The sequence below is a fragment of the Poecilia latipinna genome, unplaced genomic scaffold (genome assembly GCF_001443285.1).
Source record: "Poecilia latipinna isolate Pla-1442-1.1 unplaced genomic scaffold, P_latipinna-1.0 Scaffold1086, whole genome shotgun sequence".
NCBI classification, from domain to species: Eukaryota; Metazoa; Chordata; class Actinopteri; order Cyprinodontiformes; family Poeciliidae; genus Poecilia; species Poecilia latipinna.
This window is the reverse complement of record NW_015113702.1, coordinates 79,164-103,524: the sequence shown is the minus strand read 5'-3', so window position 1 is coordinate 103,524 and position 24,361 is coordinate 79,164. Positions and strand designations below refer to the sequence as shown.

At 38.9% G+C, this 24,361-nt stretch overlaps 2 protein-coding genes and 1 long non-coding RNA gene across 4 annotated transcripts; 2 read left to right on the top strand and 1 right to left on the bottom strand.

Moving 5' to 3' along the window:
• Positions 1–195: 195 nt before the first annotated feature.
• stoml1 (stomatin (EPB72)-like 1) lies at positions 196–3,782 on the top strand. The gene is made up of 7 exons (XM_015052101.1): positions 196–546; positions 642–748; positions 840–989; positions 1,444–1,647; positions 2,136–2,355; positions 2,434–2,634; positions 3,482–3,782. The coding sequence occupies exons 1-7, from the start codon at positions 390–392 to the stop codon at positions 3,676–3,678; spliced, it is 1,236 nt and encodes a 411-aa protein (XP_014907587.1). The 5' UTR covers positions 196–389; the 3' UTR covers positions 3,679–3,782.
• A 164-nt stretch (positions 3,783–3,946) lies between these two features.
• cyp11a1.2 (cytochrome P450 family 11 subfamily A member 1, tandem duplicate 2) lies at positions 3,947–7,484 on the top strand. Of its 2 annotated transcripts, XM_015052069.1 has the most exons (9): positions 3,949–4,366; positions 4,534–4,689; positions 4,779–4,978; positions 5,049–5,252; positions 5,347–5,507; positions 5,601–5,767; positions 6,202–6,280; positions 6,363–6,554; positions 6,647–7,484. In XM_015052069.1, exons 1-9 carry the CDS (start codon positions 4,095–4,097, stop codon positions 6,767–6,769), a joined length of 1,554 nt encoding a protein of 517 aa, XP_014907555.1. In that variant the 5' UTR covers positions 3,949–4,094; the 3' UTR covers positions 6,770–7,484. The 2 variants fall into 2 exon arrangements, with proteins under 2 accessions (XP_014907556.1, XP_014907555.1); XM_015052070.1 differs by lacking the exon at positions 6,647–7,484 and having other exon boundaries at positions 3,947–4,366; positions 6,345–6,449.
• Positions 7,485–8,191: 707 nt separating this feature from the next.
• Positions 8,192–9,701, bottom strand: LOC106959478 (uncharacterized). The gene is made up of 2 exons (XR_001427361.1): positions 8,776–9,701; positions 8,192–8,730 (listed from the first exon to the last, which is right to left on the bottom strand). It is a non-coding gene; the product is annotated as an uncharacterized LOC106959478 (long non-coding RNA).
• Between the last annotated feature and the right edge of the window lie 14,660 nt (positions 9,702–24,361).

The window sequence follows — 24,361 nt, the reverse complement described above, 5'->3', positions numbered from 1 at the left end:
TATTTTTAATTTCCTGTAAACATTTTATTTATATGTCAAAAATGTTATTTTTATGGAGGTTCTGAAACTTTCATTTTTTCTTTTTTTTTTCTTTTAATTTTTTAAAGTGTAAACAATGAAATCTGTGCAGCAAAAGAAGATCCAACTTCTTCCTGGTGTGCAAGCTTCATCTGAGAAACAGAAACATTAGGTGGCAGTGGTGAGCACATTAACAGATGAGTACCACCGTTAACTCCCAGAAGAAGACAGTGGCTAGTTATTCCAAAGTACCAAGCTAATTCTGTTAAAACGAATTGGTTTTCTTCAACCAGGCGGCGTCTAATTGACAGAAACTTTTAAAGTATCACGTTGTGGCTTTAATGGTGAAATAAGCCGTATTTTCCGGGGGGATGTTCGGCAGGTCGTATCAGCTGCTTCCGCAGAGGGATTCAAGCTCCCAGAAGACTCCTGGTTTGTTTGTGAACTCTCACAGCTTTTCACAGCCAGGCTATCATAAAGGACTTTCCTTTGATTATATCCCAAATATCTCTGCGAACGACTTTACTGGTAAGTTTTTAGCTACTGTTAGCTGATGGATGTTTTTAGGTATGATTAGTGCTATTTTATAGTGTACAGAGTTTCTGAAGATGCTTTTCTTTAAGATGCCTCTCAGGGATGGGTGTCTTGGATCTGCAACCTGATTGTGATCTTCCTCGTTTACATCTGCACCTTCATAGCCTTCCCAGTAACAGGATGGTTTGTTCTAAAGGTAGAGTGATATTTCCTTTCACCGCGCCTCATCAGTATCTCGACCCATTTGTTAGTTGAAGTTGACCAAGATGGACTCATTCTGCACGCAGACTGTCCCGAACTACCAGAGGGTCGTAGTGTTCCGTCTGGGTCGGGTTTGTCCCCCTAAAGGCCCCGGGGTTGTGCTGGTGCTGCCCCTCATTGATCAGTGGCAGAGAGTGGACCTGAGAACCCGAGCCTTTAACATCCCCCCATGTCAGGTAAACCTAACCAGAAGATATAAATGAGCTGTTTGGATTGGCGTTCAACATGTCAAGGAATATAACTATGACCAAACAAGGTTGTTTTTACTCAATATGTTGAGTAAAAGGAAAATCAAATCCAATATCTACTTTATCTCTGCTTTGTCTTTTAATTTGTATTTATTTTTTTGTACTCGTAATATCTTTTATCAAAGTTCAGTCAATATTTTGTTGGTTTATGTTTTACTTGTTTTTATGGCTAACATAAAATCTGATAAAAAGCCTGTAATAGTCCCTTATTCAGCCAAAAGGTCAAAATATATTCTTATTACTCTAGAGGATTTGTTCATAATCAAAAATAGCACCAGGAAATGTTTTTCCATGAATATAAAGAATATTAGAAACAAAGATAACAACTAATATGGCCTATTTTTCTTGACTTCAAATGTAAAGTGTAACTCTGCCCCATTAGGTGGTTACTCGGGATGGTGGCGTGTTGTTAGTAGGAGCAGACATCCAGTTCAGGATCTGGAACCCAGTCATGTCAGTGGTGTCGGTCCAGGACCTGAATGCCTCCACCAGGATGACTGCGCAGAACGCTTTGACCCACAGCCTGTCCAAGAAGACCATCAGGGAAATTCAAACCGAGAGACTGAAACTAGAGGAATATCTTGGTGTAAGTTCAAACATGAGCCGTTTGTTATACTTCACTGGATGCTTAAATATTTAGTGCCAACATAATATTCATGAGTAAATAAAAATCTTTATTTATAGTTTCACCAACTGTTAAGATACTGATGCTGAAGATGGATCACTGTGTATCTTCTTTAGGTCAGACCACAATGTGTTGCCTTTTTAGCTCTAACAAACTACTTTATGTTGTCAAAGTGGTTCTGTTCAAAGTGACTCCTGTTTGTGCCGGACCCGGTCAGCACAATTCATAATTTATCTGAATGAGGATTACCTGTCCACATACAGCCTGGTTGACGTGACGGAAAAACAAAAGCAGATAAAATTTGTAAGGGGTCAAGTAATTTTTTAAGGCATTTTATGTTACCTAACCTTGTCTCAAAAGTCTCATGTGTTCACTATTTATATAATCTTGTACTTGAGCCTTATGGAATTAGTTAATCCTGTTCTGAAATATGCTTCTATTCTCCACAGATGGACATAAATGAGATGACTCATCCGTGGGGGCTCGAAGTTGATCGGGTGGAACTTACCTTTGGTTCTCTACTCAAAGCCCAAGGAGAAGGCCAAGCTGCACCCCTCACCACACCTGCTTCTCTACCGTCTGCACCTGGACCCGAAGGACTCACTGACTCCATTCAGCAGCTGGCCATGCACTTTCTTAGTCACAGTGGAAGTTCACACCCTCAACAGAGTAAGATTAGGCATTTTTTTTCTTGTGCTGTATGTGTAAATTCTATTAGCTGTTTTAATGTGAACTTCTTCTTTTCAGAGGACAGTCTGACATTAATGAATGAGCTCAGTAGTGAGGCTGAAGTTGCCGTGGTCACGCCAGGTTCTGTTGAGGAGTTGCTCAGTAGAGTCCAGATGCTCCTTTCTGAGACTTTGGTCCAACAGGTTAGGGCTTGTTTCCAGTTTGAGATCAGCACTGCTGATGGACAGCAGCGTCAGTACTACCTGGATTTAACTCAAGGTGAGCAGCTTAGAGCTTAGAACCGAATATGAAACTTAATCTATTTGGGGTTATTGAAAATGGAATATGAATCTTTGATTTAGCCTGGATAAGTTGTGCAGGGGAAGTGCTTAAGTTTACAACATTAGTTGAAAACTCAAAGTTTCTTTATATATATATATATATATAAAATATAGTCCATAGATTTGGAAAAAAGAGATGCATGACCAACCTCAGATTAGTGTGTTTATACAAAGTACTTGGGGAAAAAAATATATAAATTTTAATCTGGAAAAGTATGGAACTTTGAAATGGAAAGCTTCCATTAACCATGTCTGTCTAAAAATAAAGCTACCATGCCAAGTTTAACTTGTAGACTTACTTGCTAAACATTACTTTTGAATGTTTAGCATTCAAAAGTAGAAACGTATAAAGCTATAAAATTACCCTAAAGTGAAATGCAAAACCTGCAAAATAATGGGGATTTGATCATAAGCAGGTGGATAGATAAAGTCGGGAAGCAGGGTGTTAACTTTAAAATGCATCATCTCCATCTCAAGTGACTAGCTGTGTTTAGGTCTTGGCTTCATTTGTGGTTGGTTCTCTATAACAGCAAATAGTTTTATCCATTTATATAATTCAAAGATGAATAAATTTCAGATTTGCCTGGTTTGATATCTTGAAACAAAATCTAGGATAGAAACTTTTACATGAGAAAAACATAAACAGAAATATGTTATCAGTTCAATTCAGTTGGCATATTTTCCAATTCAATCCAATTTCCAATGCAGTACAGTTCAGTTTATTGGGATTTCTATCTAAGTAAAAGCTCTTAAACTTGTATTTTGTGTGTGTGTGTGTGTTGCAGGTAGTGGCGCAGCTGGGTCAGGGTCCTTGTGTCGAGAGCCTGATGTGACTTTGAGCATGAGCGATTGCGACCTCGTGGACATGTTCCAAGGGAGGCTGCGACCGTTCGCCGCGTACACCAGCGGCAAGCTCAAGGTGCAAGGAGACGTCAAGACGGCCATGAAGCTGGAAGAACTCATAAAGCAGCTTAAAAAGTAGCTTCCACTGTAACTTTGTTTTGCTCTTAGATGGATGCTTAAATTGTACATGTAAATTCAATACGTTTTAATATATGTTTTTGATTAAAGTTATTAAAACTAAACTAAAACTAAAACTGTTTTTTTTTCTTTGCTTCTCGACAAGATACACAAAATAATTTTTTCACTATATAAATTTCTTTTAATTCAACTTAAAAAAAGACCTTTTAACTCATACATTATTTTGACGTTGTTGCTCAGTGTCATCGTTTGACACAGTGTACTGTTGGTGCGTTCTGCTATTTAGTACGGAAGAGCCTTGATCAGTACAAAAAGGAGGGCTGACTTTGTGGACCAGCCTCCTGCAGCCTTGTTTGAGAGGGAGGCAGCAAGTGAGCCAGAGAAGCTGTTGGGAATTGTGAGCGTTTTGTTGCTGAGATGGCCAGGTTGAGTATGTGGCGGAGCCCCGTGGCGCTGCCCCTGTCCTGCATGGAGGAGCCGATTGCCTCGGGCGTTCGCAGCAGCAGCAGCATGCCGGCGATCCGGCAGGCGTACCCGGAGAGCAGCAGCATCGTCCGGCCATTCAGTGAGATTCCTGGACTCTGGAAGAACGGGGTGGTCAACCTGTACAACTTCTGGAAACTGAATGGCTTTAGAAACCTTCACCGTATCATGCTGCAGAACTTCAACACATTTGGACCCATTTACAGGTACGCTAGTCTGTTCTTCTGAGGAAAAAAAATAAAAAAATATTTCACTGACTTCAGGGGAAATGTTGATTAAAAGTAGTTGAGAGTTTTACTCCACAAGATCACCTAATCCAACAACAAGCGACTGATGCAGTTGGATTTTTTCATTCTTGTTTTTTGTAAAACAGGGAGAAAATAGGTTATTATGAAAGTGTAAATATCATCAAACCAGAGGATGCTGCAATTCTCTTTAAAGCAGAGGGCCACTATCCTAAAAGGCTGAAAGTTGAAGCATGGACGTCATACAGAGACTACAGGAACCGCAAATATGGGGTTCTCCTGAAGTAAGAGCTTTTGCAATAATATCTGCAAGGTCAGGCGTTGTTTTTCGAAATGCTCTGAGCTTTTAATTCAGCATATGTTCATTCGATAGGAACGGTGAAGACTGGAGAAACAACCGGGTGATTCTTAACAAGGAGGTGATTTCCATGAAGATGCTGGAAAACTTTGTGCCACTGCTGGACGATGTGGGCCAGGATTTTGTGGCCAGAGTTCACAAAAAAATTCAACGAAGTGGCCAGAACAAATGGACCACAGACTTGTCTCAAGAACTTTTCAAATACGCTCTAGAGTGTAAGCCCGTTTTCACTTCAACTTGTTTTTCCACAAACGCTTTATCTAATTTTTATTCTGTCCTATGCAGCGGTGAGCTCAGTGCTCTACGGGGAGCGGCTGGGCCTGATGCTGGATTACATTGACCCTGAAGCTCAGCGCTTTATAGACTGCATCACGCTCATGTTCAAGACCACTTCCCCCATGCTGTACATTCCTCCTGCTCTGCTGAGGCAGGTCGGAGCAAAGGTGTGGCGGGACCACGTACAGGCGTGGGATGGAATATTTAATCAAGGTGATATCATCAATAGTGTTTTCAATTGCAAAGTTTATTTTACATTGCAGTTCTTTTTTTCTTTATAATTCTATATCTGATTTTGGTGTATCAGCTGACCGCTGCATCCAGAACATCTATAGGCAGCTGCGTCAGGAAACAGAAACGTCCAAGGAATACCCAGGAGTGTTGGGCAGCTTGCTTCTGTTGGACAAGCTGTCCATTGAAGACATCAAGGCCAGTGTGACTGAACTAATGGCTGGAGGAGTGGACACTGTAAGACAAAAAAAAAAAGATGGACACAGTGTCTTTCTTGCTTCAGTAAGAAAGACAATTTAGCAATTTTTTTTTTTTTTTTTTTTTCCTTAGACTTCCATAACGCTCCTATGGACGCTGTATGAATTAGCCAGACACCCAAACCTCCAGGAGGAGCTGAGGGCAGAGGTTGCTGCGGCTCGGACTGCAAGCCAGGGGGACATGCTGGACATGCTGAAGAGGATTCCTTTGGTGAAAGGCGCTCTTAAAGAAACACTCAGGTAAAAACAAAAAACAAAAACAGTTTTGACAGGTCTGAATATTAAAATTGTTTCAACCTTTTTTTTCTGTGGATCATTGGGTAGAGTGGTTGTCTTACAATTGCTAAGGTAGGTTAAATTCCAGCTTTGTCCAGTCATATGTTGATGAGCTCTTGGGTAAGTCAACTAACCCCAAGTTGTCTACTGATGTGTGTATCAGTGCATAAATGTGTTTGTCAATGTGAATGAGTCAATGTGTCTCTAGCATAAAGCTCTCTGAGTGGACCATATGACTGGAAAAGCACAATATAGGTTCAGTTCATTTTCCATTTGTTTTATTTCTTCCACTAAGTACTTTAACTATTATTATTTTGATAAAAAAAAAAACCAAAACTTTCAATTACCCTATCTAATTTTTTTAGTTTTTTTTTTTTTTTGCAATACCTACTTTTCAGGTTGCACCCAGTTGCAGTAAGCCTGCAAAGATACATAGCTGAAGACATAATTATTCAAAATTATCACATTCCAGCTGGGGTAAGGAGCACTTATACATTCATACGTTTTGAGCATTTTTGTTGCAACAGTTTTGTTTTGTCAGTGCGTCTTTGTGTTTTAGACCTTGGTCCAGTTAGGGCTTTATGCGATGGGCAGAGACCCCAAGGTGTTCTTCCGTCCGGAGCAGTACCTTCCGTCTCGCTGGCTGAGGACCGAGACGCAATACTTCAGAAGCCTGGGCTTCGGTTTCGGTCCCCGTCAGTGTCTGGGACGCAGGATAGCCGAGACGGAGATGCAGATCTTTCTTATCCATGTGAGCCATGCAGAAAAGTAAAAAGAGCAGTTTTACCTCATTATGCAGAACAGGTTGTATTCACTGCTTTGTGTTTTCGTTCTCTTTTGCAGATGCTTGAAAACTTCCGAATTGAGAAGCAGCGCAATGTGGAAGTGCAGAGTACGTTTGAGCTCATTCTGTTGCCAGATAAGCCTATAATATTAACTCTGAAACCTCTGCAAGTCAGTCAGTAAAGCATTTAGGAAATTTCTGGTGCATGTGAAGCTGTTCTCTTTTAAGTAGCCCCTTTTATTGGCTTCCAAAAGGATTGCACTTTTAAACATCTTAAATTCCTTATGAAAAAACTAAAAATTTTACCTCAGAGGTTCAGTAGTCATATTTGCTGTACACAGCTTAGTAAATACTTTGATTTAACAGTGGCTTGCTGGTCTGTGTGACCAAAAACTGGATTCCATCTCATTACTGTAATATATTTATGTATATTTGTTCAAACCGATAAGGAATAAATAGCAAAACTGATGCACTGTTTAATTTTTGCTATGAAACACTTTTGCTTTTCCAGGTATTTACTGATACTAGAATAAATTACTAGTTACAGGAGATTTATTTGCATACTTGAGATGGGTACATTCTTTCACTTTGAAGAATGTGCTAGTTTCTCATAGTTGGCCTGCATTTCTTTCCCAGCTTTATAATTCTGCACTGCCTGAAGCTCAGTAAATATATTTATATAGAGAGGCAGACAATGAACTTAACAAAACAACAAAAATATCTGAACACAACTGTAATTTAAGGGCATCTTATTCAAAGCCTTACTTAAAGACAAAAGATTAAAAAAATAAAAACTAAGCCTCTTTGCTGCTTTATTCATCCTCCAAACTACATATTGTGGCATCATATCTGTATACATTATTATCACAACATTTCAATTAAAAGCTTATTTTTACATAAAGAAGCTTTCTCTAATTTGTTATCATAAAGGGACTGTCTGCTGATCTTTTTACCTTCTCCGGTTCATATTCCCTATGGCTTTCCCAGAATGACTGTTATTGGTGATGCTACAGTTGTTCCTGCAATAATTCACTTACAATAGGAGACAAATGTAATGCAGAGTGTGGTTACTGTATCCACTTGGAATCCCTCAATCTGCAGCTCAAAGACAGAGGAGTTTTTGTTTTTGTTTTTATTGATTACATTTAAACCAAAAACAGAAAGTTTTTCCACCAATGTATTCCTCATATTTTAATCACTCTTTGCATTTAGAGGTATTGAAATGTCAGCTCTCTGAACAATCAAAGGTTACATCAGCTCGAGTTAAAATTGACTGGATTCCTTTGGAGATGGGACTTAAATGCAGTCGGTTGGTTTTAACGTCAGTAAAGAGACCTTCGGGTGCATCCTTTCAGTGAAGGCCACAGACTGGCCTTCAGGAGATAAGAGTTGTTATGTCCAATGAGTTTATCAGGGTCCATGGCCTAAAAGAGCCGCCTGATCGCAAAACAGCACTGTCTGCTTGAGAACAGCCAGACACTCACAAGGATTTTCAGTCAGCAAGATGCTTTCATCTGTTAACTTTCCACTAGTTTGCATCGTTTTGATTCACCAGAGACTAGAGTCATGATAAAAACTGGTTGTTGTTTTTTTTGTTTTTTTTGCCTAAGGCATCATCAGCTGTGTCTTCATTATTTTGTCTGTTCTTTTAAATGTTGCAGATATTTAATTTGTCCCAAGTCACAGAGTTGCTATGAATTTCCGATATCTTTATTGTGTGCATTCATCAGTGGGTAGCAATTATCACTATCGTAGTTGTTTTGACATGACAAAAACATGAACACTGCAGTGATTTTAAGATTTTTGTTTCAGTTCGAATTATTTTAAGCAAAAACAATTCCAGATAGATTTCAGACATTGAGTATGATCAATTCTGCCAACAATATTATCAATGTAATCAATAATAAACAATGCTACATATTATATCAACTGACATAACATGAGCAAAGTAATATGTACCAAAAATAGAAAACAACAGAAGACATAATTGTAACTGAGAACATTATAATATACTGAACATACATAGATAGAAATACACCTACATAAACTCTGTGTACTGTTTTTTTCCTGCAAACCTTTTTTGTGCCTAATCAAATCCAGTAAACAATGCAAACCAAATTCCAGTATTTGTGCCAGTCTAACGCTTTGCTAGACTGCAAAGCGTCTAGCTGGACTAGACTGCAAAGACCTGGCTGGATGCAACACTGCATATTCACCACTAGATGTCTCTCAACCCCATCTTATGTTGGACCATTAAGGAAATTCAACTTCTTGAGGTTGTTTTATGCACATTGTCATAAAGCTCATCTCCAACTGGTTTTGAGATCATATGATTTTGTGAATATGACAATAATTATATTGAAATGGCCATCACTGTCACCACATTCCAACACAGAGGGGAATACAGTACGGTATTTGAATACTTTAGGCCGTGATGGATGTGTACACTGTAGCTTTTTGGCTGTGCCATGACTATAATGAGGCCCGAGTGGAAATGCTGTGTTTAAGCTGAGATTCATACAACCTTAAAATGGTCATTCGTGATAATGCACGACACACATACCCTTACCATAGATCCCCTATTGAGAGCTGATCTCTAGGACCAGAAGATAAAACGTTGCAGATGCTTGTCCTCTATATAAACAACAGTCTCAGTAACTCAGTATTTAAATCAGCAACTGCATTTATTGATGCTATCGCTAGCCCAGACATTATTACTCCTGAAGAGAAGAACATCTGCAAACTGATTCTGAACTTTTGTTATGGTTGCTTCAGCCAGAGAGTAAGTTGTGCTTGCAAAAGGCAATTCTACATGAAAGACCATTTGGTAAGGATTAAGACAATACTTGTTCTAAATTGTCATATCACCAAAAGATATAAAAAAAAACAGTTTGGTGTAGGGAAGAACTTTAAGCTTGACCTCTGGGGTGTGAATACTTTCTGTTTGACAAAGGAACATGTTATATTTGATCTAGGTACAAACTGTCTGATCGTTGTCTTTCGTGGAAAGAAGAAGTGGAGCAGCCATCTGCAGAGGGGGTTTTTCCTCTCTCAATAGGTTGCTGACATGTGTGAAACTGTATCTGTAAGAAGCTTGCTCTGGTTTTTGGTTTTTGCTCTCTGCCCTGGTGAGAGACTTTTTGAATAAATACAAGACAAAATGCATTTTGTTGTTCCTAATTGCTTCAGCAGTCTGATTTTAAATAAGATCGTTAATATCCTTAACACCGGCAAACATATATTAAAACTCCCAGCTGCACATATCTTTTCTTCACTTCATGTCATTTAGCTCCATCATCTTTGTTTAAGATAAAAGAGATGATTAGAGACTAGTGAGTGCTGCTTTAAAAGATTTGCTGTTTTACCACTCTTTACAACCGATAGTTACGCCGTCAGGCTGTATCAAGCCGATCATTGTTCCCTGCTCTATCACATGTTCCCCTATCTTGCTGAAAAATGTCAGAATGAATTGATGCTAAGAACAGAGTCCACCTCTGTTTGAGTGGCGTGACAATGAGGAGATTCCAATCTGAAATGGTGTTGTTGTGACTCCCATGGGACACAGGGATGAAATTGAGCATCTAATTGAAAGGGCAGCGACAGGGTGACAATCATGACTATAGATGAGAACGTGTCTCTGCTGGGGGGCTCCCACGGGCAAAATGGGGAGGACAGCTGGAAAGTCCTTTTATGTCTTACAAATAAGAATTGGAATCTCATTGCATGTCAGTGGGAACTCGAGATTCCCTGTCAGCTGAGTAGACATTCAAGCGCCCTCTCTGTCATGCATGCAGTCAATTGTGCAAAACGATCTGTACAGAAGAAGGTCGTGTTCCATGCCGTGTCATTATTGCAGTATTTGAGAAGTGTACTTTCACTCTTGTTAAAGTGTGAGCTACTCTCCATGAATACATGAGAAAATGCCATTATCTGCATAAACACCTCCAATTTAAGAATCAGACTCATCAGTTCGCAGAGCGCAATCAGTCGAAGAAACGTTAATCTATTCCACAACCTGCTTTCTATACACGCCTCCCTTAGTATCATCAGCATCATCCACCTCCTCTCGTAACTGCTCACTAACTCAGCCTGACAGCGGGAATTGCCTCACTGATTGACTGAACAGATAAGATATCGATCATCTCGTTTCATCTTGCTTTAAATAATAGTGATCACTTTTTGAAAAAGGTCACTCAACGCGACAAATGGAGAGGACGCATGAATGTGTTTTCGATAGTTATTCTGTCAAAATGTTATAGTAATATAGCAGAAGCAGTTCACTGTGCCGCATTTCCCTGGATGTGTGTGGTTCCTGTGGGGTTTGTTGTTCCATTAGCCGGTGCCTGCTGCTCCTGCTGGGCTGTGCTGGGAAGGAAGGACTTTCTTCTGTTGAGGTGTGACCAGTTATTAAGTGGGAACCATGCCAAAGAGATTATTACATTCTGCCAAATGTTAAAAGCAATTAGTATTGGTAATTATAATTTGCATAGTTTTAAACTTCCTTAAAAAGCAGAATTTTCTAATCACCAAAGTGTTTAAATGATTATTTTTTAATGCCAGTACAAATATTTAAAAAAAATAAATAAATCTTTCAGATGTATATTTGAAACCAAAACGTTTTCACATTTTGGTTTCAAGGAGCCACGTTTTCATATATTATTTTAAGCTAATCTTGACGAGTTCCTCGGCAGGATTTCATATCTTTTCTTATTCTTCATCAAACTATAGCTGCTTTTCACTTTCTGATCATTTTATACAATACAAAGTTTTTTTTTTATTTGTTGTTTTGCTTAGACAACCAGAATTGGAACAGTTGGTAGTTCTATTTCCTTCCAGTAAGACAGTTTTAAGTTTCAAATCCTTGGTGTCTTTCTGCATGCAGTCAGTTGTGCAAAACAATCTGTACAGAATTGTTCTATACAGAGTGCTCTCTGTGTATTCTAGCTTCCTCTCACAGTTAAAAAAAAAAAAAAGAACTTAATTTATTACACTGAGGAAAATTAGGTATCAGTGTGTGAGAGTACTTGTTTAGCTATCCTAAATATTCTGGCATATTTCCAAACCTACATGGGTAAATATAGGATTAAGCCTCGTAATTAGGGAGTCTATCTGAATTAGGCTGCATTTACAAAAATCAGCAGAAGTAAATATAAAGTCCTAATATGGGTAGAAATACAAACTTGTGTGTTTGTGTGTGTGTGTGTGCGTGCATGCGTGTGAATTGTTATTAGTAATGTTCATCTCTGTATCCAACCTGAGTCACTACTAAGTAGTCATAGGAAATGGGCTAAGGTAGGTAATTTTAAAGCAGAAAAACAAATGCTGAAAATTGACAGTAGTCACATTCTATCCAGTTAGACAATGACTTGTGAGTGTTGTGTGGGTTTTACATTAAGACATCAGATCAGATACACTGTAGCCACAATCTCTATGTGGTGAGAGGCAGGACAGCTCTAACTCTGTCTTTTGAATTTTAATGTGTTCACATCACTGCCTACTCCATTTCAAGAGAGCCACTCAAAAACACATGAGTAAATATGAGTCATCAGGGAACTTTACAGCAAAGGTAGTAACTCTACAAATGTAATTATTTAAATGTAAAGCTAGACTTTAAACATTCTCCTGGTGGCCTTCATTTCTCATTATTGATAATACATACTAATTATTTGTAATTAAATATATTTTAGACAAAATAGAAAAAAAAAAAAGTTTGGTTACTTAAAACTTCCTAAACTTAATTTCAGCTTTCTGGTCAGCATAAAAAAAACAACAACAAAAACTATCATGTAAAATTTAAACTTTACAGTTTGTGAATTCTTGCACAAGCAGATGTAGGTGAAACTATCAGTCACTTTGGACCAATACCTGGCTGAAACGCATCATCTTTGAAGCAGACTACCAGTGACACATGATCTGAATTAGAATTGAAGATAATAGTGAAGACAGGAAGGAAGTGATCTATCAGCAGAAACCTATGCTTTCTACGAAACTACGAAGGTGTGTAAATCTCATCCTCTTTAGGTTTTCAAATCCTGCTGAATGTTTTAAGAAATGTAAAGAAACGGCTGTGAAGCAGTGTACTTAAAAACAAAATAATGGTGACATCTCCAACATAAAGAGGCTGCATGTGCTGCAGATTCCCAGATAAAACTGTACTCATTTTCTTTTTACTCTAAATGACTGTTTAATTCATGATAAATAATTCACTGGATGCTTTCAGCTATGTGTTCTACTAGAAGACATAATCTCCTCTAATCCAACAAGGGGAAACGTGTCTGTATAAACACTTTCAGCACTCCTAATATCACATTATCATGCATGAGACTGCTCAACAAATTCACTCAATCTTAGGTGCAAAATAATTCATATTCATATGTTGTGTTTGGCTGCTCACGCTCATGTTCGGAAAGCTTCTGACCTTTTGCACATAAGGTCTCTGGAGATTTGGCTAGAGATTCAGTCGTGGAGATGGGGCTTGGATGAGTGATCCACAGGAGGAGAGTGAGGAGTTTGGGGGTCTCAGAGGCACAATGTGACTCTTCTGTCCTATCATCAGGATTCAGCTCACAACCTACAAAATGTAGCAAATGAGCTCTTCATTGGAGGAACTGCTCTGAGCCTGCTGCTCCACTTCGCTTAATTTACCCTGCCAGAGGAAGACAGTTCCCAGGAGATTTCTCCACCTCCACCTTTCCCGGACACCTCCTTTTAGTTTTTCCCGTCAGTCCTTCGTCTGACCCACACTTTGCTCTTTTTTTTTTTTTTTTAGCCTCACTTACTTCTCAAACCTGCCATGTGTCCAGCAGTGTCCCATGCCACCAGCTGCACATGACAAGCCAAGCAGAAATAATGTAGCTGTGCTAATGGACACAGAGGAAAAAGGTGCAAAGGACCTGAAATTGGCAGCAACAGAAAAGAAAAAAACTGAGATTCTCTAGTTTACCTGGTTGAACTGTGACATTCAGCACATACGTTTGGCGTAATGAGCTTCTTTCCTACAAGAGTGCCCCTGCAGTTTTCTTGACAAAAAATTGTTGTACAAGCTGGGCTTTAAAAAAAAAAAATAAAAATAAATAAATAAATCAAACTAACCTGTGATATAATGTCTCTTTAAGGGAAATTTTCAGTTTTTAATTTATTTTGCTGTTTGACTATTTAATCAAGATAAAATCAGCTCTTGAGAAAACAAGCTTTGACATTCATATAAATCTTGTTTCATCATCATAAGAGAGGATCAATTATTTTTAGTGGGTCCTTCTGTATTTTTCTTTTTGTTTATCGTGATTTCTTGCAGTTTTTTGTATAATTTATCTTTCAAAAGTGTCTACAGTGCTTGCTGAAGAGCTACAGCAAGCACTTCACCTAGTTCAGTAAAATTTTACAACAATGAAACAAACAGAAGTGATTTGATTTGTCATCATATCTCCCCCTTTCTATTGCTGGATTCAAAATAAAATATTCTCTAACATGACATGTGGCACACTTTTACTTCTTTTTCAGTTTGTTCATAAAATTTTCATTTTACATACGAAACAATAAAAACCATGCTTCATTGTTTTTCATTTCTATTTATTGTTCCAAAACAATGAACAGAAAAAAATCCTTATTTTGGAAAATTCTCTCATCATTTATAAAGAAGACAAATTAGTAATAACTAGGTTAGATGCAATACAACTGAATTAGCCAACACTCCGTTTAAACTTGCTGTGGCAAATCTGGCAGCCTGAAAATGTAATTTACAAAGCTCACGAGAAAGAATTACATTTGGCCCAGTATGTAATCATATCTGTGCCCTATCAGGAGAATGAAATTACTTCTACAACGAGCTTCTGTATGGGCGTAAGGGTTTTTAAAATTGCAGTATGGACAGAACGAGGGACTGAGGAGGAGAGAGCAGAATGATGGAGGAAGGTGCATGTCAAGGACGGCTCAAGGCTTTGACTCAAGGACACATGGGGCTGACAGCCAATGTTGCTCCCTGTAAGGTTCACAGTGAGAGCAAAGCCAAGGATTAACTATAAATCAACATCTGTCAATTACTGTAAGGCTACTATGAAAGTGCCCTGCACCATAAACAAACAGGCCAAATGCATCTGCAGTTGCCTCTAAGCATAATGATGTGTGCTTGGGGAGGAAATCAGAAACAGGGACATGTTTCTAAATTTGAGCTTAAGAGCTCATAATAAAAGACCAAAGCCATTATTTGCCTTAGAAAAGTAAGTTGAAGGGGTAGGCAATGTGGTCTGAGGAGATGGGATAATGCACAGAGTTTAATACATTGCAATCCTGGAAGAATGCTGGAAAAAATAAAAATAAAAATAAAAAAAACTGAGAAGACAGGTACACAGTCCAGTTAGATCTGGCTGCATAAACACGCAGCCAGATCTAACTAAGCTGGAATGCTTTAGATAAAAACATAGTCATGACATGTGCTGGATGACTATGTTTTCCACCACATTGTCAGCTGGAATTTGCTGCCCAAATTCCAGCAGGTCACTGGAATTTGGGCAAGCAAATAATTGTTTCCAATACTATAACATTTATAACTATGTGCAACAGATGGTCTCCTTCCAGTCTTTCCTCCTGACAGAATCTGGACCAGGATTTGGTGTCGAGCATTCAAATCACAGTTCACTTCAAGAATAGACAAAGATTTCCAGTGATAGACATCCAGCTGTCTATCAAGTAATCTGCCCGACCCAAAAAATAAAAACTGTGGAAAATGAAAAACGGTGTGAAAATTTTCAAGAAGAAGTAAATATTGTCACAATGTAGTTTGGCTCAGGTGGTGGAGCAGAGTGGTGGTAGATCTATAGGTTTCCAGCTTGAACTTTGCTCTCTTCAGGCAGTTCTGACTGAACAACAATAACTGTGATTCCTTAATAATGCTAAAAGAAAAAAAATAGATATTTTAAAATGTTATTTTTATTTTAGTTTTTGTTGGGGTTGAGGTGTTGGGACATCTACATACCCAAAGCAAACTTTGTTGTTAAGCAAAACAAAACGTTACCTTTTCAATAAATTCTGCATTCCTTGGGTTTCTTGATTCATAGACATGCAGAGCAGCCCTGTCAAAGACTCTTGGGGGAAAATGAAGCAATCCATTCCAGCCTTTGAGCCATGCCGACTGCAGGCTGGTATCCAGACTGCTGTCAGCAGCAACACAGCAAGTGTCAGTGACTGCTTTTCCCTGCTGGCTCAACGTGACCTTTCCAAAATGCTATACAACCATGGCTTAATGACTAACACGGTGGGTGACATTTATCAAAGCCAGCTTGGTGTTGAATACTTTAGTGAAACATAAAAATGCTATCGTTGCCCGCACACCAAAAGATCCAAACCTGAGTGACAGAGAGTGTGGCATCAATCATTACGACAAACAAACTTTTTAGAAGGTCGTGCAGCTACGAAAGTACACATAGTAGGAAAAATCACAAGAAGAATGTGCTAATTCGTGTGACTTGAGCATCTTTGTTTTAAATTAAAGTCATGCTACATCCTGTCTGTTGCTGTGAAAAGGGCATGAAGATTGAGAGAGCAGCGAGCAAGCCTGTCGTGTGATGCATCATTCACGTTTTGGCAGCTCTGTCACTGAGATCAAATTTAAATGGAGAGACGCCAAGTGATGCAATAATGTCAACAACCAGCCGTACTCCCCTTGCACAGGCTGAGGTCACCGAGTGAACTGTGGTTTGAATGCTTAATCACTGACAGCAAATCCCAGTCCAGATTCTGTCAGGAGGAAATATATTCGGAACGCCTTGAATTAAAAAGCAAGTCGGCTGTATCAGACAGGAAAAAACTGAGTGGAAGTTTTTAAACTTTTGCCAAATTTTAACATCAAACTGTTGTTTTAACTGAGATTTTATGACAGACCAAAAACGTTGCAAATGCTTCTGTGATGTCGAGAAAGAATAGACTGTGTTTCATATAACTTTTATGCAAAACACAGAAAAAGATGTCAATTTATATTTAGCTCCCCTGAGAAATATATTCTCGCAATAATGCATAATCTACTTTATTAGATAAGACTGTATGTTTAATATGTAGTCATATTAAAGAATAATAACAAAAAAACTACATTAAAGATATGGTTGCAATGTGAATTACTGACATGAGGCACTTCACATTGTTGCGAATAAAAACAGCATTTAGAGCATAGGTCAGCATCCATACTTTAAAAATTGCCTCAATGTTTGTGTCTGAAAGATAATTTATCATGAGCTGAGGGAATAATGGTATTAGTCAGGGGTCTATTAGAGGGTACAGACTTACATTAGCCTTTTACTGACCAAAGAGTGCAAAGGCAATGGCTAAGAGAAGCTAATTTAAATTTCTAAAATCAGATAAAGTGACATAGTAGAAGCACTGAAACCCCCCCAACCCTTTTTTGTTTTTGTGCAGGCCATTTCTCTGATCCTTAATGACTATGGGCTAGGCTGTATAGAAAGGTTTTTTGAAAGGCAGCGTTGCGTGGATGAGCTCATAATGGAGCGTTAACTGGAACTGAGCTGATGCAGGACAGCCCAGACAATAGCTGAACACGTCTGGAACAGCTTCATTGGGAAAGCAAATCAGCATTCACAGGGGAAAAAAAAAACAAAAAACGTGAGGTTACACATTTTAGCTGAGGTGGGAATATGAGAACAGCTCTAAATCTGCTCCCCACAGCTGTGGTGGGGAGATACAGGAGCTTCAAATAGAGAAGCCCAACCTAACCTGCGACGACAGACCGAGGGGAAATAGCTTCCCACTTTTCTTCTTCTCCCTTATCAGAAGAGTACAGCAGAAGAGTACAGGAGAATGGAACAAACAACGGGGGAATTAGCAAGAAAACAAGACTGGGGAGCATCATGCTTTTACTGTATTTATACTGTGTGCAGAATTTAGCAATTCTAATTCCTGGTAAAATGTTTGAGGTTCATTAAACTGAAGAAGAGGCACAAAATGTTAGAAGAAAACAGATTCTAAATCTGCACTCAGCTGAAAGGTGCTTAAAACATGCATATACAGAACCTTGGCTGCAGTGACCCTCAGTATTCAGGGTCTTTAAAGCACTCAGCTCTTGTACTAAGCCAGACTGAGCCACCCACATTCATGATCTGCCTTCAGCAGTCACCTCAGTCATTCTTTCCTTTCTTTCAGACAGTCAAGGCCATCATCGCCTTGGATTTCATCCAGAGAATTAAGAAGCTGGATGTTTTCCAGCATCTGCTGTCTCTGCTGATATACATTTGTCCTCTTTTTGTCTGAGTAATGAAGAAAAAACACTGATTCTGCTTTTTTTGCTGCAGACAAAACACAATGATTGAAAGCAAAACAGCACAATGGGAAAGTGTTAGCTTGAGATGAGAGCTGTCACACATTACTGGATTACATCAGTCTCTCTCTATGTATATGCATATATATATATATATATATTTCTTTTAAGACATTGCTTTACAATTGTGAACTGAAATGGAAATTAAATCAGAGAATGTGAACGTCTGACAAATATACATTACAGTGCTGGAACAAAGCCACTAGATGTCACTGTGGTCCCATTTGATTTGCTGTTTGCTGATTAACTCCTATTTTTTATGCGTGAGAAGAACTCAGTACATATTGCCTCTGTTATGGGATATTTTCAGAGCTGAGTCTGAACTGCACAGCTGCAGTGTATGGAAAGTGTTCGCAAAGCTATTACTATTCAGCACCAGTTCGACGCATCCTTCTGTCTGCAACACTCTGAAACAGTAACAGTGCCCGGTGGCTGAGGGGTTGAAAATTACAGTACGCCGCAGCTCTGCTGAGGCAGGACTGCATAAATTACTCTGTCTCTAAACCCGGGGTCCTGCCTGTGGGGAGTCTCACAGCCCTGCTGATGAAAATACACAAAACACACATGCTTCCTGCTACTATTTGAATAATTTCAGTGGTATTTACGGTCCGTACATCAACATAAAGCCAAACTGAAAAGAGATGTGGAGAAATAATGGTGAAATAAATACGTCAAGTTATGTTAATGTAGGGAAAAACCCTTTATGTGGGGAAAAATTAGATTACACTCTTCATCCTTGGGACACAACATTCATGTCCTGAAAGATAAACCTGCTTGCAAATCAGGGTTATGTTTATGCATTCTGATGGGGTAAAGAAGTGATCAAATATTTTTCAGAGCACTCACTGCACAAATCAATACCACACAAGGAAGCCTAGTGAATTTGGAATTTGAACCGAGTGGATATTGATCACCTGCATAGAAAAGACCTTTGAAAGCCAATGTAGATTTTCAATCGATATACAGTTAAAAAGCTGTTTTAACTCCTCCAGCAATAAGGAATGTGCATAATGAAGGTAAATAAGATGATCTGCAATATTAGTAACTTGACTGATCGCAGTGTTTTATCAACCTTGCTGTCCATCATCATTCAGCTACTCCACCAGCACAGAGCATTAAGGCCTTAGCAGCAGGACATGTGGACAGCCGGGATGGGTGTGGCAGAGCTCTTTGAGGAGATGGAGCAATCAGTTTGAGATTGGATAGTAGCTGAAAGACATTCGTGCTGGTTAACACCATTATAGCCAGAGCATTAGCCCTGCAATTACACCTATCAGCATTTCAGTAACCACATAACGAAACAGACGTAACAAACTTAAACATGATGGAGGAAGGACAATCCCATATCAGTTTGCTTTGGTTCTCTTACCCTCATGTGCTCCAGATGAAACACTCATACAGCCTGACTCCACAGCAGACACAGACTCATCCGAGATTGAAAGCATTGCAGTTCCTGTGGCTGATAAACATGAGAGTAGTGCTTGGGTGTGCTCTCCAGACTCCTTTCTAATTTCATTAGCTGTGGATATATGATGCCTGAACTAATCCAGATGTTCCCTGCAATTGCCTTTTTACCCTCTTAGGTATCTTCGACTCATGCTCATTGTAATGTTGGATTCCAGGCAGAGCTTTAAAATAAGAACTGGATGTGAAGAGTAGTAATAGCTTCTTGGAAAAGAACCCATGCACCTGGAAGAATGTAATTTACAATGTGTGAAGCAGAAGGAAAATAATACATGGTTTTCAATAAGAACCTGAAAAATTGCAGGCAGATATGTTCAGGTCCTCTAAGGGAATACTTTGTAGGATTTCATTTTGTAATTGCTACAAACGCTGGTCCAATAATTCTTTGCAGGGTCTCCATTGTTGCAATTACAGCTTCCAGTCTTTAGGAATATGTCTTTATTAGCTTTACACATCTGTAGAATGAAAGGTCTTATCTTATTTTTCTGAAAACAAATATGACAAAGTAAAATAAGTAAATTCTGCTCACTAACTAAATGACTTCTGATATAACTGGTTACATTGAAATGTATGTAGGGGTATCAGAAAATAAAATCCCATAAAAAATATTGATAAGGTTTGGTTTTAGCATGACAAAAGGTCTACACATTTAAACGGTGATTCTTTTTTCCACAGATCTATAAAAATATATTTTAGGTGTACTAGATATATAAAATATATTTATCCTATTGACCACCTTTATTAGGTGTATTTTACTGTATTATTATTATTTTTTGCATATTGAAAACAATTGTGAAGTTATCATTTTCGGAACAGTGTATTACACAGTTTAGTTTCTCAATTTTCTTCGCATTCGAAACCCCTTCAGTCACAGGTTTAAAAGTTCACCTCCAACATTATACACATGTTGACATATTGTACATGACATTCATTGAAATCAGCCGAGCTAACTGGAGGAGGCAGCATGCTTCCCAGAGAAGCGATCTCTGCAGACTCTGATCTATTTCTTTCAATTTAAAAGGTTGCCTCGCAAATTGTCCTCCATTTCCTGGCATCTGTAGACCTACTAATGACCTGACTTTTCCTGAAAGCATAACTCTGATTTGTCTCTAAACCGAGGGTGCTGAACTGTGATGGCCATGTTTGATGGAGGAGGGACGCAGCGGCAGGACAAACCCAACGCTAAGGCATGCACAGTCACACAGCTGTCTTTTTCTCTCCTAATGCTTGTTTGGTTTGTGTGTCTGAGGCACCTGTCCTTTGACATGTGAGTAATAGGGTTTTGGATGTTACTCTCAGATCAATCAAGCACACGATTCAACAGGAAAGCAGCTTAGTTTCTAACCAAAACTAAACAACTGATTTATGGTTTCCAAACTCCTGCATCTCATGTTTTTTTTTTTTGTTGTTGTTTTTTTTTCCGTTTGTTTGTTTTTTATGGTCTCTGGAGTTCAGACAGAGCAGTTGGTGAGATGCTGCAGTGATCATCTGACTCTCCATCCAGCAGCAGGCAACCAGTTGCAGCATTGAAACCCCCTGGAGCTGTCCATGGTGCTGAGGAGAACAAAAGCTTCAAAGCTGAAGCACTCCTCTCGGCTGTTCTCGTAAGGGGAGGGGCCGATCTGGGAAGGGGGGGGGGAGGCACCATGTGTACTTGATTCAATTAGGCAGTCTGCGAGGCCTCCCCTGGGATGTGCCGGGAAGGAATGGAGCTGCAGGCCTGTCGAACAAAGACGTTGAGCCCAGCCCTCTGCCCTGCACTGAATCCACCTCATTAGTCAGCTGAGTGAGTGTTGATCATCTCAAACTGCTTCTTTACCAGCATGAGGAGCGGGAACAGATCTCCTGAATCTCCATCTGACTGGAAAGAGGAGACATGATGAAATAAGAACTTTTTTTTTTTTTTTAGATGTGTAGTGTGTCTGCTTTCTTAAAAAGAAAAAAGTTGATATTTTCACCATTTGTGCAGATTCTACAATAAATGCAGCCACTGGCATTTTTTTTTCTCCAACAGTTATCAAGATTCAGTTATTACTGAGGAAGAACTGACATTGGGAATTGAGAAAATAAATAAATAAACCAGCCGCAATATCTCACACAGTATGAGCACTTCAATAAAAGCCATATCTCTTGGCAAACATCTGTCACATCCTCTGTCTCACTAATGCTACTGAAGATTCTACATGTTCAAAGTTTCTTCTGTGGCTCTGGAAATGAGCAGAGCATTTAGTTGCTTTTAATGTCAGGCTGATAAATGTATTCCAGCCACATTAGCATTCCTTATGCGCGTTGTCACCCCTTTGAAACACAACAGATGTGTGTTAGTGAATTTGTAGCCTGTCAGTGTTGCCTGGAATGAAGGGTGGACATTTTAAAAGAAAAAAAAAAAAAAAAAAAAAAACTGTCTGCTTGACCTGATTTAATCTCCGCCACATTGGATCTGTCAACTCCAATCTGTTTGAAGAATATCAAGCACCTTTATAAGTGAATCTGCCTACATAGGTGTAAAAAAACAGGATAAAAATATGGTGCCTTTCAAAAATAGTCACAATCCTTGAACTTTTTCATGTCACAACCATAAATTTTGATGCATTTCATTGGGATTTATGTAACAGACAAACACAAAGTAGCATCAACATATGAAGTCAAAGGTAAATAAAACCTAGTATTCTAAACATTTTGCAAATTAAGTCTGAAAAGTGGGGCATTCATTGGTTTTTGCCCCCCTTTGTTAAAGCACTTTTCACTGCAATTCTAATTTTTAATTAGATTTAGGTTTAGATGGTCTAACGCATGAATATTATTCAGTGTAAAGTATTCCGACATATAGAAGTCTCTGAAGCACCACCAATCAAGAGTGCTTTTAATCCACCTATTTTCATTTGCACAAGTTACCGCCAGTGAGCCACTGTCATCACAAACAATTATGTGCGCCGGTGCGCTCATGTGCACTCACATCCAGTGACACGAGGCCACCAGCTGGCAATCTGACAACCTCACCCGCTGTGATCCAGGACCACTCGGCTGTTTTAGCAATCACCACCATCTTAGGAATCAGAGGTAATTACGTCGCTTCAACACCCACCAGGTTGGCCTGCTTTGCCAAAGCTGTATTGCTCCAATGCAGCAATAACACTTGTCTAAATGAATGCATGACACTTTACTGCACCACTGATGGTAACCATTCATTCTGCTGTCCAACAGGAAAGACAAAAACAGATTCATTTGGCACTTAAAGCCCCACATCCTGGTTAATAATGTATCACCACACCCAAATATGACAACCTCCCCCACGCCCCCAACTTCTCTCACTCCCTCATATTACCACCATCATCCAACCTTCCCATTAATTGATCATTTTTAGGTAAAAAAATAAAATAAATACATATTTATATATACTCAATTGGGGAATTTATTTGGTTCGTTTACTTTTTAATCAGAAATCCTATTTTTCCACTTCATGTTCCCCACATTGTGGCCCGGGACCCAGAATTACAGCTCTCCAATAATTATCACTTGTGCGCACAAAGATCCCAGCAACACCTCTCCTCCTCCCTCCTGAGGGAGGACAGACGTTGGGCTTTGCACTCTCCTGTGCCCTATTATATTCATGCAAATGAGAGTGAAGTCAGAGGGAATGAGGGGGCATCCTTTCTCGTTAGAGCTAATTAGTAATGAATGCAGTACATTGTATAGATTATGTATGCACTCCCCTTTAGTGCAGATGTACACTCTGACCTTGAGTGCAAGCTCAAGAGCTTGTGGCTGATTTTCTGCTCAGTCGGTGGAATATCTTTTTGTAAAAATTTGGCTCAGAAATTTAACTCTGAGCGAAACAATACAGAGAGACTTTCTGGTTGCACGGGGATCTATTATAATTAAATGGGTGCAGCTTGCTACTGAATCAGGGCTCATAAAGGAGGCAAACAGCAGGAGGGGTGCAGACCTCAGGCACTCAGGTGGTGAAGCCCATCACATCCGAGATTGTCACTGCGCTCCTGAGAGCTAGTAAATGGGATTTCCTCATCCCCATAAAAGAGGCTGCGTTATGATAACAATTTTGAGAAGGCAATTATTAAAAAGCCATAAAGTGTGTTTAGTGCCCTCTCAAGGCAAGTGGCACACTCGTATTTCTTTAGTAACTGAGCTGAGGCAAGATTGTGGCTCGCTATCTATTTACTTAAGAAAACACATCGAAAAAAGAATGCATAGCAGAATTTCTAATAAATCCACATTTTCTTATCTTGACAATTCAAAAATTGTTCCTATTGCTGTAAATTTAGAAAGCCGAGGAAATTAAAACTAAACAAAAACAAATAACGCCTATTAAAATTTAGGAAAATAATGCCAAAATAAAAATAAAAAATGGAAAACCTGAAAACTCTAAGCAATCAGACATGAAAACCAGCTTGTTTTCACGTATGTCAGGAGGTGAGATAAAAGGTGCTGAAGAATCAAAACGCTACAACGACGATAGTAATACTAATACAAATAATCTGTGAAAGTTTCCCAGTTTGTCAGGAAAAACAATAAATAATGCAGCACTAGTTGAGCAGAGAGCTATAGGATGATGTTTTCATTGTACAGTATTTATTTTTTCCTTTACCACATGCTAAGAACAAAATCAATTGGGATTACATAAGCTGTAAACCAGGTCATCATTATTTAAAGGCTCATATTGTAATACTAATATGTTTAATCACTTTCAAGCACAGGGAGACTTGACAGGGTTAAAAATGTCAAAGTTGAGCTTTGTGTGAACGCAGGAGCAAGAGAGAAAACAAAATACGTTTCTAACTTCCTCACTGCTGTAAAACATGGTGGGATTCCTCCTAAACCTAGAAAATGAAATTCATATTTTCATCACCTGTTCAGTACACCTCGACACCACCTCGCATGATTTATGAGAACAGCACTATGACCACTTCTATAAATAAACGTTTACATAAATAGTCCTCATTAAACATTTGCTGTACCTCACTTTGTCTTT

Coding starts and splice junctions, on each gene's coding strand:
- stoml1 (XM_015052101.1), top strand. CDS start 390: ATGTTCGGCAGGTCGTATCAGCTGCTTCCGCAGAGGGATTCAAGCTCC. Junction 990..1,443: donor TTAACATCCCCCCATGTCAG/GTAAACCTAACC, acceptor CTGCCCCATTAG/GTGGTTACTCGGGATGGTGG. Junction 1,648..2,135: donor AACTAGAGGAATATCTTGGT/GTAAGTTCAAAC, acceptor TATTCTCCACAG/ATGGACATAAATGAGATGAC.
- cyp11a1.2 (XM_015052069.1), top strand. CDS start 4,095: ATGGCCAGGTTGAGTATGTGGCGGAGCCCCGTGGCGCTGCCCCTGTCC. Junction 5,253..5,346: donor GGATGGAATATTTAATCAAG/GTGATATCATCA, acceptor TTGGTGTATCAG/CTGACCGCTGCATCCAGAAC. Junction 5,768..6,201: donor GCTCTTAAAGAAACACTCAG/GTAAAAACAAAA, acceptor CCTACTTTTCAG/GTTGCACCCAGTTGCAGTAA.